General features: G+C 49.1%; 2 protein-coding genes across 3 annotated transcripts in view; one reads left to right on the forward strand and one right to left on the reverse strand.

Moving 5' to 3' along the window:
• Positions 1 to 8,010, reverse strand: part of LOC144132018 (solute carrier organic anion transporter family member 4A1-like) — a 69,053-nt gene extending 61,043 nt beyond the window's left edge. The window contains exons 1-2 of one of the 2 annotated variants that reach the window (XR_013314717.1): positions 7,808 to 8,010; positions 1,766 to 1,840 (exon numbers count right to left, since the gene is read on the reverse strand). Coding sequence is in view for 1 of the 2 variants with exons in the window: in XM_077664474.1 (XP_077520600.1) it covers positions 7,808 to 7,989 (182 nt within the window). In the remaining variant the exon portion in view is untranslated. Of the gene's footprint in view, positions 1 to 1,765; positions 1,841 to 7,807 lie in introns of those variants that run through there. The other variant, XM_077664474.1, reaches the window with a different exon arrangement.
• Positions 1 to 20,739, forward strand: part of LOC144125662 (atrial natriuretic peptide-converting enzyme-like) — a 996,499-nt gene that overhangs the window by 808,096 nt on the left and 167,664 nt on the right. The window lies entirely within an intron of this gene.

Here is a 20,739-nt window from a genome sequence, read left to right on the forward strand (position 1 = left end):
TGGCGGTAGATGGGGAGGGCACCCTCATCACGGCGGCCACCATACTAGGGGAAAGAAACCGAGATAGCGGAGGAAAGCCGCGATAGCGATCGCTTGCGCTGGCACAAAAGCTAGATATATTATTAGCGACAGTAAAACTGCAATCCAAAATTTCAGCAGAGGGAGGATAAACCCCCTCACCACCAAAATTTTAACACAAGGAGTGATTGATAAGACGATCAACATCATCTGGACCCCGGCGCACGAATCTGTCAGCGGTAACGAGACGGCCCACAGTGCAGCTCGAGATCTCTACCTCCGTGCTGTACAGGATGGGTCGGCTCAGGCCGAACATGATAGAGAAGGGCGATTAATCTCGTATCAAGAGATTACAGAACACTACAAGCAATGCGGAGGTGTTTTCCCCCACCAAACACGGCGTTAAATAGGAGTCAGGCGATGGCGTGGAGACGCCTGCAGACTGGAGTATACCCAAACCCAGTACTAAACAAAACATATCCGATCGGACTGCGAGGACGATAAATGTAAAAAGTGTGGGGCGAGAGGAACCCCTCGACCATATAATTTGGGAGTGCGCTTACTCCCCAGGCAGGGCGCAAAACATTAGCAGTGGGGAAGCCTGGGAAACCTTGTTGCGGAGCTCGGACCCTGAGCTTCAAATCACCGTTGTCCAACTGGCAGAAGAGGCCGCCGGCGAAAACCAACCCGGCCAGCATCGAATGCGACCATCCCGTGCAGCTGGGCCACTCCTAAGTCCTCTCCCCTGTAAAGGGGGGTGAGACAGAGCGGCCCAGGCGGTGTGGCATTTCTCTGTTGGACAATAAAAAGTTTTCAACAACAACAACAATCCAGCGAATGAGAGCGTGTGGTGGCCTGGCGACGTCATGGTACAGTGACCGTCTTTGTTCCACGATTTTAGTTCCAAAATCGGTCACTACTAGCACACCAATCGGACCGCGAATTTTGAAAAGCACGGTTTTTAAAAGTTCATAATAAATGGCCGGCTCAGTTCTGAAGACTCATACTTGGTGTGGAATGCTTCTTAGCATCATTTCTAAACATTGGAAACATATACAAGTGACTTTTTATTTGTTGCATAGTCCCTTTAACGGTCTAAAACTTCATCCTTGAGCGCAATTCGGACCGCCGCCGGTTCGAATTCGGCCATCGCTGGAACTTGTCAGGCTGCGTGCATGTGCACGAAAGATTCATTTTTAAACATCAGTTCTCCTGTCACTAGTATTTTAAACTGAAACCAGCTGTAGTTTTCTACCCCTGATAGAGCACCGAAAGTTAAATGCGGAGGTCGTGGATTCGGATCCCACCGGTGCCATGAGGTCTAGTAAAAAATTATTACACTAATTTCCCGTTGACCAACATCACACACACACACAAAGAGAGAAACATTCCCCCGCCTCAGTTACGATGACTGTTGGTTTCCTTCGTATATATTGGCAGGCATAATCGTTCATTTTCGCCGCATATGGCGACAACAGTCGCCTTGCATGGTTTGTTTGTGAGAGCAAGGTTCTGCTTCTACAGCGCGCACTTTGCAGTGTCGATGCCAAAGGCGCTACCCTGCGCAGCAGTCCTGGGGATCCTAGAGCGAACCCGCAGGCGAGGAGAAAACCTGAAGCGTCCCAACTGCGGCTCTCGCACACGCGGTCGGCGATGCTAGCACTCACCACTGTGCCTTGAACGATGTTCTCCTGTCGGCAGCCCCGCGAAGCAGGGAGAATAGTACGTGACGTTGTCCGCGCCGCAGACTGGACTGTAGAGTATTTCGCTGCACTTGCAATGAGCGTTGCAGGCTGCGTTGGGGTCTAAGTGATACCCTTTGCTGCAAACAAGGATCCCACGCGCTCCCTCTGAAGAAGCGGACGACGGCACTGCGCCCGCTGCCACGACTTTCCAATGTGGCGACACCTGCGTCTCAATTTAGCAACGCTGACATACATTTGCGGAAAGCAGTATTTTCCCGTCTTTGAGGCATGTAAGTGTTCAATAATTCCGCCAGGCACTGAATTCTTGCTTCTGGTCCCAATTTAGAAACTCTCCTTCCAGTGCCCGTCCAACGCTTTTGCCCAGGCTGGGCGCAATTCTTTGTGTCCCGAAATGGCTAAGTCTGATTGAACAATGGGCGGGGGGGGGGGGGGGACTAGCCTGGTAAAGGGACATTTGCATCGAGGCCGCGAGAGGTGCGCATTTCAGTCAGTTCACGAGGGCTTACAGCATGACGTTTGCCGTCGTGCAGCCAAGAGCTCCAGAGGTTCTACGAATTTCACCTATTTTAACGACGAGTTCACTATAGGTTTTTTCCCCTCCTCACCATTTCTGCTAATAATGCAGCCGTGCGGAGCTCTGTTTGTGCACGAGTAAATTTTAAATATACCAACCCACAGCCAAGCTCTCCGAAGAAAGTGAGTATCATTCCGACAGAAGCGCCGTATTTCCATGCGGCGACCGTGGAAAGCAGCACTAGTTTTGCTTTCCCTTTATTGCGCGAAGCATGCCTCATATTAACTCGTCTGCGATATCTTCGCTGCTAACATCGCTCTAGGTCTCAGTGGTTTTCGTCGGAAGCGCCCTGCAATCACTGCGTCTTGTTAGGGGAGGCGGCTGCAACAAAGCGCACTACCGTACGAAGTCCGTGCGGTGCAAATGTGACCTATGTTTTGGAAGTGCAGCTTTGTTAAAGTACCTGCCGCGACTTCTGCGAGCGCAACTGCTTGTCGTTCTTTTGCATGCGCAGCATTTGATAACCGTTAGCAAACGATGCTGTTTTTGCGCGTGTAATTATGAAAGCAATCTTCTCGTCTGTCGTAAGTACGGCCCTCGTATCGTGTCAGTCGGTCTTTGTGCCAGCCCGAACAAAATGCTAGAATAATATGCTAATATCAGGTTTAGCACTCTTTCTAAAAGCAGTGTTTAAAAATTTTCACTTTTAATTTCGTTTTCTTTCTTCGCCATGAGTCGATCGCTCTTTCTTCAAGAACAGAAGACATCACACGTCGCGAGGTAAGCGCTCTCAAGAACCCGAATAAGCGGCCCAAATGAGCTTGCTGAAAGAGCTCACTTGTTTTACAGCATCAGTGCCCCGTTAATGAATACCAGGCAGTACTAAGTCCACGCTGAAGAAGGAGAGAACTACCATGGATGGAGTCACACTGGAACATGTTTTCATTTAAAACGGCTCTAATCCTCTTAGACTGCCCTGCGTACATCGTTTTAATAAATGTAAATGTTAAATTTGGACACATGGCCCATGGCAGACACCGTAGTGGAGGGATCCGGGTTATTTTAGACCACCAGGGGTTCATTAAAGTGCGCTGCCATCGCACAACACATAAGCGTATTATGTGCTTCGCCCCCCTTCCCTGAAATCCGGTCAGGATTCGACCCCTCGACGTCAGAATCGGTAGCTGAACGCCAAGGCTACTGAGCCACCACGGCGGATAAAATCCTTATTAAACGGTAGCTGTCTGTACTTATTAAATCCCGCAGAAATCGGCGAGCTGCAGAAATATTGTAGTTAGGCTCCGTATTAATGTCTTAAGACTGGGGAGGGTCTCTGCGACCCTCCATCAGTAATTTGGAGCGGAAGAGAAAGGAAAAGAGGGAAGAATCCCGGGAAAGAAGGTCGCAGAGACATCAGAAATTTAAGGCGCCGATGCGGGAGAATTCAGCCTATCTGTGATGAAAGGAATAAACTCCTAACAATAAGACGACAACAAATGAGTTTAACGAAGTTTAAAATTATCTCATTCTCTCAATCCTTTCACTACCGTGGCGGTATAAAAAAGTGGGCGGTCGTTAGTGTTAGAATTACTCCTTCACAATTCACTATAAAAAGACATCGCTAGCCCATCTTTTGCTCGAACTTTAATCAGGCGCAGAGACAGGCACGTAGCCACGGGGGGGGGGGGGGGGGGGGCGCATAGGTTACCCCCTCCACCTATCAGTCCCCGCACTAGCCTTATAGTAATGTGGAGTGGAGCAGAAAAGTAAAGAGCAAGAAATCCCGGAAAAGAGGGTCGCAGAGACATAAGAAATTTGAGGCGCCGATGCGGGAGAATTCAGCCTCTCTGTGATAAAAGGAATAAACTCACAATAACAAGACGAAAACAAATGAGTGTAATGAAGTTTAGCATACCTCCTTCCCTCACTCATTCCACTCCACTACCACGCTGGTGCACGCACACTTATTCCTCGACGCTCGCACGCTCGCTCTTCGATGCCTCTGTCGTGACGCAGACGCTCCGTGGAATATAAACCTTAAGCTCGCTTGGACACTCGTTGTGGTCGAAGCGGAGGCAGTCCGAAATGGCAAGGCGCAGACCACCGCAGAGGGCATCGAATTATAGGGTTTTCGCTGCACTGCCCACCGAAGTGGTGGACACCGCACTACCTAGAAATCGCAGTGTCTTAGGGGTTGCCTCCTTGGCACTGCTGAAGAGAGAGCGATAGCAATTTGAGGTACAGAAACAAGTCTATAGATGGCCGGAAACGGGCCATGAGTTCTTTTTTTGGCAACTGCCCAGCGCTTGTGACAGTGCTGCTTGAGTAGGGTGCTTCTTTTTTCTCTTTATTGTGTACCTAAGTAACCCACAAACTTAAGACAGGCGGCGGAATAGACTGCACACAAGCTCGGCGGGGGTATTGTGGTCTTCAGAGGACAAAGCCCCTCCTGTTACCTAGCGGGAAGATCTTACTGAGTGGAGTGGTGAGCACCAGCCATTCAATGACCGCGGAGTAGAGGGGTGCTTTTGCCAATAAGAAAAAAAATAGGGCTGATGAATTTGATCAATACGGAGGAATTGAGATAGCAGGCTTCTTTCACTCGGCAATAAATTGCAGCTCTGATCCTGCTTCCAATTCTGAGTTCATTGTCTTTCACTCCCCGATATATTCGTTTTCTAATTATCTTTCAATTTCGGCGACTCAACCGGGCAAAATGCGCCACACTCATAGATCGTGGCGAGTCCTCATAACGCTAACAGCGCAGTGGGGCAGCGGTTAAGCGATGTACAACTGAACTGGCAGGTGGATGTTTCAAACACAGTCACCGGTAGAGCTTCAGACAAAGATTGCTCCTGCCGGTCAAAGCTCAAAGCAGTAGCTCCCGCAGGCTTCATTTTTGCACATACGGGGAGCTGTATATTTTGCACGTAGACCTGTTGCAGTCAGGGTCATTTTTTTCTTAGTCATTTTCATAATTGCTGAGTCATTCTTAGTGCAGCGTCTAAATCTTCTCCGCTACAGATGTAGAGGGCAGAGGGGCAAGAGGTCAGGGGGACGGTTGACAGGTGAAGAGAGGCATATCTCCCTAAACACCACTCAGCAGGCGGAGGCTTCACACCGACGCCGAAGCCACCGAACAGTTTCCGCCTTCATGACGCTCCTAATGCTATCGCTTAGAGACAGGCTACTCGGACATTCAACCATGGGAGTGTGCTTCCAGGTGTGCAGCGATCCAAAGCAGGCCGAGTGGTAGAGGTGCGAACACCCGACACGCGGTAGCTAATCTCGCTTCGAAGTCCAGGAGACCAGAGATTACCACCACACTGACCACCGGCCTTCGCTGATCTGCCTTTGGGCACCGATTCCGTTCTCCTATGTTTCGGGAAGGACCGGGAGGGAAGTTGACAGAACATATGTGGGCGACAGGGAGTTTGCGCCAGTAAGCACGGTTGGTCGTGTCGTGGATTTAGGAGAGATTGAACGATTTACATGGAATTTATCGAAGTAGCACGAGTGTTGAAGTTAAGGCAGCAAGTTTTCAAGCGAGGCCAAAGAGACGCTTTGAATGTAAACTAATTTTGTATATGGCATAATCAACACTTGTAAGAAAACGCTTTGCAGTGCATCACCCGCGGAAGACCTCAGTCGCAAATCACGCCATCACGCTCTATGCTGTTCGCTTTAATATGAGCGAAATTGTTGTGGGAGAGGAAATAACATTCTCACAATCAAATTCATATCGTGGCTTCTGCAGCCGACAGTATCGAACTGTGGAAAATCTCTGCTCTGCAACAGATTTGAAGATGAGGCGACAACGGCTACGGAAGTGAACTTCGCCGAGCAACTGAACTGGCATGAAACAGTTGTAACAAGAAAATTCAAACAGCGCTAGACAACAGGATTTCCTTGTTACCATGGAACACCAACTCGCCCAGTCTTCCGTCCTTCTACGAGACAGTTGCGCTGGTGGCGAAGAGAAAAGAAGCGAACACCGGGAAGAAGAAAATGCAATCGGGAGAAACGGGTGGAGACTGAAGGACAGAAAGAATATCAGCAGTACCGAGAGTTAAAGAAGGATCATCAAGGATATTATTCATGTAAACCAGCGCAACGGCTCAGAACCGAGATAAGAAGGGACAAAACACTGCGCTGAACTAATAAGAGAATGGTTTTACTCAGGACACCAGTGCTTAAGTACACGCTGCTATCTCAGAAAAACAGAAAAATACAGAGAAAACATCAAGTTCCACAGGCTAACCATTCTGAGCGTGCGAAAGCTTTGCCGATGCACGTAATCTAGGACATCAAGCATTCGTGCTCTTTCTTCTAGATAGCAACAGAAGGGGTGCTTGTGCATTCCGTACCTAGCCTGATAATCTCTGATGCCTCAATTACCTCTCTAGTGAGCTGGTCTTTACTTTTTGCTCTGTTTACTCTTTTTGCAGAGATTATGAGGCCTGGTACGGAATGTATAAGCACCCTTTCTGCCGCTATCTCTAAGAAAGAGCAGGAATACTTGATGTCCTAGATTACGTGCATCGGCAAAGCTTTCGCACGCTCAGAATGATTGGCCTGTGGAACTTGAAGTTTTCTCTGTATTTTTCTGTTTTTCTGCGATACATGTATTTACTTAAGCATTGCTGTCCTGAATAAAACCATTCTGTTGTTAGTTCAGCGCTGTGTTTTGTCCCTTCCTTGTTTGGCTTCGAGCCGTTGCGCTGGTGCACAAGAACCATGTCTGACCAACCCGCCCAGCAGTTCACGTTGTAAAGGATATGACGGCGTTACTGGACGGAGACGGCACTGGTCCCCTACAAGCACCGCAGCTTCGAGGGGACAACGACGCAGCGAGGAGAAGGCTGCTTACAGTGGAAAATCAAGTTGATCGCGGGGTAGACTTCAGTCACAGGATTCCGTAGCGGAGTTTAAACTCTGGCCAACTTGTATTTTGGACGCAGTGGCATGTCAGAACTTCCATGTCAGAAACTTCCCGCGAAAATTTGAAAACACTGGATTGCCTAACTTTGCATGGCGGATAAACTTAGGCTTGGACGCAAGCGGCGATAACATAGTGAGCGAATACTGTTGCTCTCTGGTTCCATTGTTTCATTCAAATGAGTGCAAAGGGGATGTACCTTGGGTCAAAAATGGAGTAAATATCCTTATTAGAGAACTGGAATGCTCAGGACTCTGAAAATACGACGCGAATGGCAATGTGGCAAAAACTGAAGTGGAGACGCACAGGTTGCGTGCACCAAGCACGAATAGGCCCCCCTCCCCCTCCCTGAAAAAAATGCTGGCTACATGCCTGCACAGGGCCTAACTCGGCTGTACAGTACGGCAGTGACTTTATTGCGGTGGGAGCATGACCGAGTCTGCTGATGGTCGCGCAATGCGCACATGTCACTTGCGGAGCAGCGCGCGAAATACCTACAGCCCAGCTTGCATTCGTGCTGAACGAGACTGAAGCCGACCCACCTGCGGTGCACTTAAAGGGCTAGCACAGGATACCTTCGCAGAGGTCAGCACTCAGCGCTTAATTGGCGTACATGCTCAGTTTACTCACGTGAAGGACATCCCCGCAAAGGACGAATTCGGACAGTGGAAAAGGACGAAGCCCATCACGAGCCAGGTGAACATGCTGGCGAAGACAGACATACGAATGATGTTGGCGCAGGTCAGGTCAAGCTTGTCAATGAGGTAGCCCCCCAGGAGGGTCCCACCACAGGCGCTCGGAATGGCGATCATTCCTGCGTGCCCAACCGCGCTCTGGGGCTACTTCCTTCTCAGAATACTGTCGCCGCGCAAAAATATGCGTCGTGGCCCATAAAAGAGAAGGCCACCATCGCGAAACGAGGTACGGCTGGTGTCGACCTCTCCTCTCACTGTGCGAAGAGGCAGGGCACCACCCCGTACCTCATCGCATGGTGCACTGGCGTTCTACTTCGCACCGGTTGCACGTAGGCTAGAGTTGCGCCAAAGAAAATTGACACGCGATCATAGAGCGTGATGCGGCATTTCTGTGTCAGCGTAACGGTTTATTGTTTCGTCATTTAAAATTCGCTTTTAAGGGGGCCCTGTAACACCTTTTAAGCACAGTATACGTACAAACTCGCTCATTCGCTAGATAGCATTGTAATAAACATATGAGCCAAATAAAAAGCAGCAGAGAGCCCACAGTCGCGCTAGAAAGTTGTCGAGTCTTTTCTGGCGACTTTTCAAACTTGGTCGCTCCTCCACGTTACGCGTGCACATATCTAGGTATAGAAATGACGCTTGGTCAGGTCCTTTCAGGCGTCGACACATGCCGTGACCGCGGCCAGTCAGCTCCGTCGTCTGTCCCGGGGAATTCCTGCGCGCCCGCCGGAAGCCCGGCGGGGTAGGTGGGTCCAGCGCAGGGGCGCCAAGACACTGATGTTCAAATTTTGACTGCCACATAACTGCGCGTCTAGCAAATGCATTAAAAAATGCTTGGTGTATAGGATATTTGTGAAGAGGCGTCGGTTAACATCGCAGGCGTACCAGCTAAATTGTGTTGCAGGGTACCTTTAATATTCGGCTTTTAATTCCGTCTTTCCATTCTTTCGCCGCTTAACAAGGCACTATTTCCGAGGTCGATCAACTAACATCGAAATTCCCTTAGGGCTCCAGCATGACGACAGAGGGAGGCATGATTTTCGTGGCGCCAGCCGGTAGTGGAAATGAATTAACAAATTAAGAAAAAAGCTTTGACATCGTGACGACGTTTCTGGCAGGCATTTTGCGCTTTTTTCCCCTATTTATAAACGACAGAAGACAAGGTAAGGGGCGATGAAGATGCAACGGTGCTTGCGCGAGTCTGCAGGTAAACGCCACCGTTACTCTCAAAGCGACTCAACAGAAGTTTTCACTGCTAAGTCGACTTAAAGTAGCGGCTGTGAACTATGGTCTCAGCCGATTCATTAGAGTACCGTTCTGCCTCCGTTGCCCTTGACCTCGTCTTTCGTCGCGTGCGTCATGTAAAGGCAGAATGCGGTTATTTTCTGGAAGCCATTTTCTTAAATGAAAAGGGCCTAAAAGTGAATGCCACAGCCCGAAAAAAAGTGAATCGCATTGATTGAGCGATTTAACCAGACACAAATGAGTGCTCAAATGGAAGTTGTCTTACATCCAAAGCCGTGTTTTATTTACTGACGACTACACCATGAGGCACGTCACGGAATTAATAGAAACAAAATCTTGAACGGTAGGAAGGTTACCCCTCATTCAGGTGAAGTGGTGTCTTCAAACGTATACCCTGGAGATAGTAAAACGATCTTAGCGCAGCGTATGCAAACGAAACGTGGGGGGATTGTAAAAGTGTCACTCTCGGAAATGTACCATCAACGCCATAAGAAACGCGAGCAAGAAAATGCGAGTGCGAGAACGCTGACACAGTTCAGTTTCGAGCTGTGGTGGTCGCGCATCCCGCCGCCGCCTGTTATTATTTTGTTCCCTTGGGTAACCACCGCGGTTACCATGGTAACCACTGGGTTACGATTTGCTTTATAACGCATAACGCTGAGATCAGAAACGCGAGAAATAGAGCTTAACGCTCTAATAGGATGGAGGCCGCCATCTTGGATCCATCCGTGGCATCAGAATGACTCGGAGGCTCGAAACGCGACCAGTAGAGCTGACGCTCGCAAATATTTCCGCGTGTACCTTGTTTCATACAGGCGCTGCTCATGCGCTCAGCGGGCTGGCGAGTCAACAAGGCCGAGACAGGGAGCTAAAAACAAGCTAGAATATTAGTACTAAAAAAAATTTCACGCATTCTTTTTTATAAGAAAGAAAAAACAATTATACTTACTTATGCATGCGATAATTTTTTTTAAATTTAATATAGTTTTCAGTGCCACTACAGTTAACTATAATTTTTCCTCCATTCCCATGGGTCCTTCCAGTCGCACTTTCACAGTTGATGTCGCTGGCAATAGGTTCTGGCACGCGTTCGGCCCCTTCTTGCGCGACCATTTGATGGACCTTGCCCAGCGCCTCCTCTATTTTTACAAAATAAAAAAATGTAAAATAAAAATGTAAAAATAGAGGAGGCGTTGCCTTGCCATTTCTGCGCGCCTCCTTCTCTTCTTTTCTCGCGCTCCTTCGCTCGCTATGACGACCAGAGCGCTAGTTCATCGCGATCTCAGTAGGCGCGCTACTGCAGCGGATTTATTCCTTTATCACTAGAGATTCTAAAGATAATGAGAATTTCAATGACATGTGGGGTAGTGCGAAATGCTGATGCCACGAGTGTTTAGTAACTCTAGGCAGGGATGTAGGGTAGGCGTGATGAGTGATGCGCGATCATCTGTCACGCTCATCTATCAATGGCAGGCGTCCAGCGTCACCATATAGTTTCCGACTGCACACTACAGGAAAAGCTGGCGGCGTTTCGCTTCATCCACCATGGTCGCCCGAGGCATGCCGGGAAGACAGCACACCGGATTGAAATCTAGTGGCTTGTTGACTGTGCTACGGATTGCATTTTTTGTTGTTCAGTTTCGCTTTCACCATTGTAGTTTTTACTCATGTTTTGTGCGCTTTGTGGTTGTGTACTGCAACGACGCACGCAGTTCATTTGAGATCCTAAGCATCTGAAGCCGCTTGGCTTGAAGTGAGCTGAGCACAGTGTCTGGTGCCTGTTAGGCCTAAAGTCCATTTACCCCTTCAATGGGAGCATGTACGCAGCAAGCTGGGTTTTGCTCTGCGGGAACCTGTGCTACCTGTGCATTGAAATTTGAAAGAAGGAAAAAAAGTTTCCTGTGAACTGAGAACTGCGTGGCCACTCTGCACATTTCTCGTATGAGTCTCGGAGACACTTGTCTTTTACAAGCGCAGAGTACTTCGACAAGCGCAGCTTATGTTAACCCCGTACCAGTCGAGGATTGCGTTTGGTTCACTTCGAAGCTGGCGGTGGCCACGCATTGCATGCAGGAACGACTTCCATTTCACGAATTAATTCACGCAAATACCCTCATGTTGCACTAGTCAGCATGAACACGGCTGTAACTTATTTCTGGTAGGAGAGGCTTCGCTTCCTAATTCATGTTTTTCTTGGCAAAGTCTGTAAGCGCAGCGCCAGGACACGCCCATGGCCGGCACTAAGTGCGCGCAAACTAGTTTCTCATAGAAAAGCGGGGGCTCGGGCAAGTTTCTCACGTCACGAACATAGCCTATGCACGGAACTTCGGCGCGTTCATGTGCTGTGCGTACCATCTGACCACCCCGCGCACCGGTTGGCTCAGTAATACGCTAAATAATACGAATTTTCTAAACGGTTTATTCGCGGGAGACTTTTGAGCAGCACGCTATAGGCTCGACATCGGTACCAACCGCCAGCAGATTTTATAGTTCAACTCTAGCAGCGTGGTGAACGGTGGAAAGTCTTTCTTTCTCTTTGCGGCTTCGGCTTGGGTCAGAATAATAAGGTGCGTTGAGCAAACGCTTCCATTCAAAACTAATGCATGCATTCAGAAAAACGTGCACTTCCTCACAGCGTCCCACCGCGAAAATGTATCCAAGTATTCACTTTTGCAGAACACCTTGAAACAATTACTGCTGTTTTCACGTTTGGCATTACGTTAAAACGCACCGTTATACTCACCGGCATTAAGTACAACCACCTTCGTGTAGCCTGCGAACGTATTTGCGCACACTCGCAAACTAATTAATGCTCCTGATTACAACGAAAAACAAAACTCAGGTTTTTTTTGTGTGTGTGTCCGAACTTTTTAAAAAAAAAAAACAGTTGTTTTTTTCTGACCAAATTACGGCCCATGTGTGATATTCACTGAGGTACATAACTGTAATATTGGAATGCCTATGTCGATCTGCCCCCTGGAGCCTCTTGCTTAGACTTTTAGAGTTAATGTTTGTTTCGCCTTAGTAATTAAGAGATTTCGGCGTAGTCAGGGTCCAAGTATACATCAGCAAGGCTGGCGAGTGGGTGAGTTGGTACTGATTCAGCTCCTGAGTACCTCACCTGAATACCTACTTCTTGGCACGAACAAACTGCAAGAGAGGAACCACAATGGGCTGTTGTAATCAGTTGGCATGACGCCAGAGCGTCGCACTTCAAGGCGCTAACCTGAACATGCTGGTTAAAGAGTTGGTCGACGTTTCACAGAGATTAGCTCGTCGCACCGTCCTTTCCTGAGGCTTTCCGGCTCTTTGAAAAATTCAGTACTGACGCAGCATTTGTGGAGCTTCTCGGCATGATCTATCAAAAAAATTACACACAGAGATTAAGCTTCATTGCTGCTAGAGTGGATACAATCTGTTATAGAATCTGGATGTCGACGAACAATAAAAAGTAGCCACGCTCAATGCAGCGGTTGAATGATGTAAACGGTAAACGCAAGGATCTTAGCCAGAATCTCGTGAATCCATAGCCACTTGCAGATCACTGTGCCGCCCAACTCTTACTGCGATGTTTCTTCGCTTTCTGCTTTCTGGCGGAGTGCAGACGCTTATGATTTGAATGCGTCCGCTTGAGCGTAGCGCGCAGGCGCGAACTGGCACAGCAGGACTTGGAAGCGTTCAGCCTTTGTCAGACAGTGGCCCGCTCCAGTCGGCTGCGCCGAAGAAACCACGATAACATGGCATGAGGTGGCGAAACAAGCTGGTGACGGCGCGGGAGTTAGTTTGACGCGTCTCGCCGTTCTTAGATAGAAGATAAATTGATCGATTACCATGAGCGCTGCTTGCACAACCAAGGCAGGGGCGCGTCCCGGGTAGATTTATAGTCGAGTGCGTCGGCTAAGTGCCTTCAAAACGTTTTTTTGCAAGCAACCTCACTAATCTCCAAAGAGCGCCGGTCTGATACAGACGTTCCTTGAAGCCACCGCATCGCTTAGCGTAAGCGCCGACATATCTGTCGACGCTGTGTGAGTGCAGGGACCAACAGCACTCGCGAAATATCTCCGCACCAAAAGCTACAAACCAGTAAGCAGTGTCATTAGCAGCCAAGTCACAGAGATATTGGCGCAACCTGCAGTCGCGAGACCGTTGCTGATCCCAACCAAGTTCGGAAATCGCATGCGGAAAAGTTTTGAGCTGACGATTTCCTTTAACCTTCTCGTGACGCGCAGCATCTCGGTGATGGAAAGGCTCGAAGCAAATTACCTTGACGGCGGGGTGGAACATTGCACCGGAGAAATATAGTGCGGAATCGGCGGCCATATATAGACCACGCATGCGGCTGAGAGTTTTTTCGGACCGGCGTGATGCGGTAATCACCAAAGCCACACATCGTTCTCACCTCTATTTATTCACTCCAACTCTCAGTCACATCCAAGCACAAACAACCATTTTTCGATACTGACACAAGCCTGCACACTCCGCTGGCGACCACAGCACAGGTGCTTGGCTTATAACGGCTTCATATGCCGTGCCACCGAACCCCATAATGCTACTACCAACGACTGCACTCGCTCATTCGCGTGCGGTGTCCATCATGCACTTCTTCTCTACGCCGCTGACGGGCCAATAGCTGGCCATCACATTTTTTCTATGCGTGGAGGTTTAGGTTGCGCGACGCCCAACAGACGCTAGATGGAGCCTTTTCTACCCTGACCTATTGTTTTCGAATTTCTTCTTCTTGTCCGCAACTCTCGAATGGGGGTGAGCTCACCACCGATGCCCGCGAGAGGGCGTTCGTCTTGAAGACCCGCAACATGCACAACGTTCAAGTAATGACGCCGAATTAAGAGTCAAGTGCAACGGCAATTTTCAATGCAGTGAATGACCAATCCGAGGATTCCGAAAGGGCTTGTGGTGGCCACTCGTGCGTAGTAGCCTTTGTATGTGACCGACAAGCTGACACGTGGGTGCTGCTCTTGAAATAGAACGCATTCTGGTATTGAGAGTGCCGTGCGAAGCAGTGCACTTTCCGAAGCAGGTTATTGCCTACAGGTTTACCGGCTGCGTTCTTAACGCCCCCCCCCCCCCCCACCCCCCTGAATCCATTCAGTGTCCCGTGTGCTGCTTTCCCTGCTAAATGTGGCTAGAATCGTCGAACGCGATGCCCAGACAACCGCGCTAATCGACTTTTTGGGAGCACTTTCTCTGCTCTGGTCTGATCCTGTGCGACCTCAAAACTAGCGAGAAATTTGACTTTTTTAGCGATAGCTACATTACGCTATCATTTCGAGCCTTCAGCGTGGCGGCGCCGTGGCTGGTCACGTATTGCAGAGCAGCTGCCGGCTGCGCATCGTGCCGGCGAAACCAAGTGGGGGGGGGGGGGGGGGAGTGGAGATGGGGAGAGAGCGAATCCACGTCCAGGGACGAAGATGAAGAAGGAACGCCCAGAGAAACGGCGCTGCGAAAGACTGACTTTGCAATTCAAGTGAGCAAGCTCCACTCGGCCAGCTGTAGCTATCTCGTCACTCCAGGTTTAACCAGAGCTAAACCACCGCCATTTTTATCGCACCCTGTTTAGTGCGATAGTAACCCACGCTAGCCTTGCGAAGACTGTTGTTAGCCTTGAGTCATGCTGTTGCTTGTTAAACTGCCAGACGCCATGATGCCGCCTAGGTGGTTTACGACACCCGGAAGACCATCCGACACTGCCTTTTGGAGGCTTAGAGTAATTCGCAGGCGACGTAACGAATAAGGGCAGTCATAAGTACGTGCGGTCGATTGCAACAGGAGGAGGGAGGACAAAGCGTATTTAGTCATATGATATTTATTGCAACTTGCACATAATGAGCAGAGCGGGCCAGCTAGGTAGAAAATACCAACGTGGCATTCCTCAGATGTAGAAGGCTATACGTAAAAAGGCTTAACGGTTGGGGCGAGTCTTCGGCGGTATAGGAGGCTAATGTTTGCGCGCACCGAGAATGACGGCGGGGTCTTCCTGTACTCGCCGCATTCGTGGGGCAGAGCCATATTTGCGCGGAGAAGGGGAAAGAGCGCGCGTTTGCTGCGCTCGCTTCGCTGACCCCACAATTTTGTGCAGAATGACTTTGTTTTGAGCACTGGGAACAGAGTTTAACAGAGAGGCCAGAAAAGGTTTTTAATGACAGGTCTCGCTTCTGGCAGTGCTACAAAATTATAGGAATTACTTTTTCGTCAGCGTGGGTAGTTAAGTAGTAGAGCTTGGATTTTTTCACGGATCCTCGTTTCTGGTGAACTTTTTAGAAATCTGAAAATATTATTCCGCAACAATTTGTTGCAACTCTGACCAATGCTCATGCTTTTCACATGACCTTGATGTGAGAAAACAATATTTTCTACTTATTTGACAGATGGTTAAAAGAGCGATTATGCCACGGTGAGTTGAGATGAGCGGTGACTATTTCTTAGTAATGTAACAGTCAAGAGAACGCCAGCCTGGTTGTCTGATCAGATGCGAAATGATATTTTCAGATAGCTCGTCAAACTTCGCCAGAAACTCCTCGAAGCAGTTTTCTGGCATTACTGACAAGAGTAATTGCGCTTAACTTATTTATACTAATTTTGTGTTGTTGGTGTTGTTGCAGGTAAGATCAACACAGCACATTATAAGGAATGGTTGCTTGTGTCTGATAAGTAGTTAATACTTTACAAGTTCTTAGGGGCGGCAGATAAAAAGTCTGGCGTATTGGATGTCCACCATGTTATTTTATCTGGGCTGAGTACAAGAATTGTTTAATCAAGCAGTTAAGAAATCAGACACTTCAGAAGCACTCTTTGTTGCGATAAAGGGAACACTATAGGCCAGACATTATGTGAAAAATTAAAGCCACCACACTGAATAATAGAAAGATTAGGGAGCTTAATACAAAAAGCGTTTAGGGGATTTTCGCAGTTCCCCGAAAACTTCAAGACACGTAAAACGCTTTTTGTATCGTTGTAATAAAACCGAAGCAGTGGCATAGTGGTTCGAGCATCCGTCTCGTATGCCGGATGTGCAGCCCCCGGTGCCATCGGTTGCCCATCAGCTTTGCTGCAGGTGTACAAGCTGTAATCGGCCTGGTAAGTGTTTGGGGAAATAAGTGTTAAACCGTGCAGACGAAACGTTTAGCCATGCGTCATATCCTATGTCCTGGCAGCTCTGGCGCGATTCAAGCCAATTCACAATTAACACCTCGGACGAACGCGAAAAATCGGACACGTACCGACGGACCACAGACAGGAATAGGGATTTACACGTCTCATACCCCTGTCACACGGGCACCGCAAAGGCCTTTGAGAATCAGGTCCTTATATCCAAAGGCGTAAGGAGTGCAGCTACATGGCACAAATGTTGCGCCTTTGCCGCTAAGGGCCTTGGAGGCGAAGGCGCCCGTCAGATACTTTTGGATCCCAAAGGCGCGGCCTTCGAGAACCGGCGATCGCAGTGCCTCCCAACGTCAAAAAGTAAAAGCAATAAAAAAATAGATACAGCCAACAATGTTTGAAAACTTCGTTTTTTAAATACGAAAGGTGTGCCTGGCTTTGCTTTTTATACGGGTGTTTATATATTATGCCCCGTTTTCAAGACACTGGAAGTGTTGCAGCATCACCGAGTGCCCCTGGTGGCCAAGGCAATACACACAACCTGCTGCTGCTGATGAGAGAGCAGCTGTTGCAGTTCTTTTAAGGAAGCAGTTAGAATGAAAAAAATTGTCTGAGCTCAACGAATGAACAGAATTCCCCACTTTTAACTTTAAAGCACTCACTTCAGCCGCCTCGAGCATAACAGCCGGTGCTAAGCCTCAACGACTGTTTCACCTGTATGCTGCACCGTGTAGCTGCGTCGCTGCTCCTTTAAGCTTTCGCTCCTTTAGTGAAAAATGGTGCCTTTACTGCAAAGGCCTTCGAGGAATGCCGGGTGACAGTGGTGTCAGTCGTGATGCCCAGCCTCGTCCTTTGCAGCGCGGCGGCCACCGGATCACGTTCACCCAGCGTCGAGCCGGCTGCACGTTGGCCGGTTGCCTTCGCGCCTCGCTGGCCGCCCTCTGCCTCACCCTGGGAGCCGCGGCGGGAGTCTACTACGGCGGTGAGCTGCTGGGCTACTCCGCCCTGAAGCCCGTCCCGGGGCCACAGTGTACTGCACAGGGGCACCGCGGGCGCCTGCTGTGCTATGTATGTCATAGGGTTGTAGCGAGAGGGAAAGCTCCACCATGGAGAGGCGGCGCAGGAATGCCGGGAAGAGGAGGTTTACTACTTGACTCGGCTATTGTTGGGCATAAAACGTGGATTCGGCCGCAAGAATACGACCCTTCTTGAAAGTTGCCATACCAGCGCAACACCTAACTTTCACTTGCGTTAACTATACTGAAGAATTGAAAAACGCAGTATCGAAATATCTTAAACTGCGCCCAGAAGAGACCGTCGAGGCGCAGCTACCAATTTCGAGATATGTACAATATACGCATTCAACCTAACAGTAGGGAAGCCAAATAAGGAACCTCGTCTTCCCTGCATTTTCGCGGTGGAAGTAGTGCTTTTTAAAAAAAACTCGCATACTCGGTGGCGCCAGCTTTCCCTCTGGGTAATACTCGGAAGCTCTGTGCTGTAGTGCGTATACGAGAGTCGCAGTTCCGGGAAGCGCATGTCGTGCTAAAGCGGCTTCCCTCGTGTAGTGGCGGGAACACTCGCAGTTCGTCGTTGCTTTTCAATGGGGACACAACCCACCAGAGCTGCGCAACGAGCCTCCAGCTTTTGATGCAAGAGCATCGTACGGCTCACCGTCAACGAAACCCAATTTCCGTAAAATTTGGCGGCCCAGCGCCCACGTGACCAGGAAAAGAGGATTAAAATTTCTCCCGAAGGTTTGGAGAATTGAAGCGAGGTCTTTGATTTCGAGACGCGCCCGCAATCCATTAGGCCGAGTTGCTTCTTGGCGAATAACAGAAATGAACCTAGCATATGCGCCCTCTTACGACTGTATGCTAATAAATAGGTGTGTCATTTAAATGGAAGGAAAAAGTAAAAAAAAAATAACGCTTTCGCATTCACAGCACGTAAGTAGTTTTGAGCGGCCACCGTGATTTCTCAAGAATGGCCATAGGTTACGTTTTATGTTTCTGGCGACTTTATTATGCCGACTGGTTAGCAGCAAGGAAGCTTGTTATCTTGTAGGGTCAAGTAGTGTCGACTATGTGCTAAAAGCTAGCGCAGCCGTCTGTCAAGCAGCACATATCGGGCGCGTTCATCGCACTAGCCATGCTACATACGATCTCTGACGATGGCACACCGAAAGACATTAGAAGGGGCACCGAACTATATTAAATTCTCACCGTGTGCTGCAAAACAGGTTCCACAAGGCGCACTTTTGGCTGAGCTCCAGTTTTTATTAGCTACATGAAATAAATAGCACGGGTCTGATGTCCGAAAAGGAAGGAACGCTGCTCTCAAGAAATACAACTGAGCTCAAGCGCCGCATCCACGTTCTTCTGATGTGATTTATAACTTGCTGGTGCCATTATCCGGTGTTGCGGGTAGAGAATGTGTCAGAAACCTACAACTGTCATCATGGCTGTCCCGTGCTTGCGCCACCATCTGGCGCAAATCATGCTTTGCGTGCAGTTTTGTACCCGTGTGCTGTTCCTCATCTTGAGGCTTTTTCGTCACGTATACGCCGTAGCTTCTGACTTTTCCCATTCGCACCAAAGCATTAATGTTCGGCATCACTGCTTACATATCATGCGCATGTTTCCCCTTCGAGGTCTACTCGGGTCCTCATGACAGGATATCTTCCTCTTACAGTTCACTTTCTGGAAAGACAGCGGACCGCAGGTACGTAGATCCCTCTTGCACCACAAGTATAGCGCGGCGCCTCATCTGGCGATCTCCACTGATTGCCGCTCAGCGTAAGAAAGCTGCCCCGGTAAATGCCGCCACTCAGTGGCAGCAACGACGGTGTCCCCTTGAGCCCAAAGGGCCTATAGCAATGCGCGCATAAATAAAAGCGGGACAACTGTTGAGTGGCGTGTCGAAGAAGCATTTTTTACACTTGTCAAGCAGAACATGCTAGTTGGTGCATTCTTTGAGACATGGAAAGGTTGCGCGAGACGCACAAGACAAGACATGGGACGAGTGTGAATTACAACTGAGCTTATTGCAGGGTGCCTACCACATATTTCTACCACATATACCACAGCATTTGGGCTCAATAACAGTAATCACTGAAATGATGCAATATCACGCAAACTTACACAATGGGGACCTTCAAATATGGCTCAAGTTATTTCCAAAATTTTGGCACAGGGCGACTCCAGAAATATGACCTCGGCCGATTTGGAGCGAAATCGGTGTCCAACCAAAATTCACCGCGCCCGACACGACGACAACCTCCAAATTTGGCTCGAGTCATTTCCAATGTTTGGCCCGGGCGACTCACGAAATATGACCTTGGCCGATTTGGACCAAAATCAATGGCCAACCATGATTGACCGCGCCCGGCACAATGACGACCTCCAAATTTGGAACAGGCCATTTCTTAAAATTTGGCACTTGCGATCCCCGAAAAAGCAGTTCACAGCTTTGAGGCTTGCATCATATTGTTGCTATGGTGTCGCTTGTGGCACCAATTACGTCAGCGCGCTATCGCATATCACACATCGGTTTAAGCGGAGTTAATCCAAGGCTATTTTTTTTTAACTTTCATTATCAAGTTTGGCAGAGGAAGGCAGTCCCTGCGCTGCTGAGACATGGATGTAACAACGCGCTCCCGAAGGAATTTACATTCTCTCTAAATCGTTGAAAATATGACACATCTGTCTTTTGTTAACTGCAAAACAAAAAAAAAGAATCTGAAAAGATTTCCTCAAAGTGACCCAGCAAGTAGACCGTTCTTGGAAAGCAATATCATGGGTCTACCTGAACTGCGCCGTAAGGGAAATGATACAGGAGGGAGTGAAAGAAGAAAGAGGTGTCGTAGTGGAGGGCTCCGGAATAATTTCGACCACCTGGGGATCTTTAGCGTGCACTGACATCGGATAACACACGGGCGCCTTAGCGTTTTTACTACATCGAAACGCAGCCACCGCGGTTGGGTTCGAATCCGGGAAAACCGGATCAGTAGCCGAGCACCTTAACCACTGAGCTCCGCCGCGGTGGCTCAGTGGTCAGGGCGCTCGATCCAAGAAGTAGATAGAACGGAACAAACGCCGGAGGTGGACAAGCGCCTCCTCAAGCTATGTGAGGCGAGACCCGGGTTCACCAAGCGGTGGACAAAAACTCAACAGGAAGCTAAAGAAGAAAATTGCCGATATAACCAAGCAAACGGAGCAGTACGCGACGCAGCTGGCCAGCAGGGGTGACAGCAATTGAGAAACTCGCTGAACGGCACCCTCAACACGGTCAGAACGTGGCAGATCCTCAAAGCCCTCATGGACCCGAGCATACACAAATCCGAAGGCAGCAAGTCGATAGAGAGGCTGGTGCACCCATACGAAGGCACGGACGAACAACTACTCGAAGAGGTCCGGATCAAGTGCTACGGCAAAGATCAGGTCGACAGCTACCGAGAAGAATACCGTGGCGAGGAGAACTCGGCCACGGACCGAC

This window comes from Amblyomma americanum, chromosome 1 (assembly GCF_052857255.1).
Source record: "Amblyomma americanum isolate KBUSLIRL-KWMA chromosome 1, ASM5285725v1, whole genome shotgun sequence".
Taxonomy (NCBI): domain Eukaryota; kingdom Metazoa; phylum Arthropoda; class Arachnida; order Ixodida; family Ixodidae; genus Amblyomma; species Amblyomma americanum.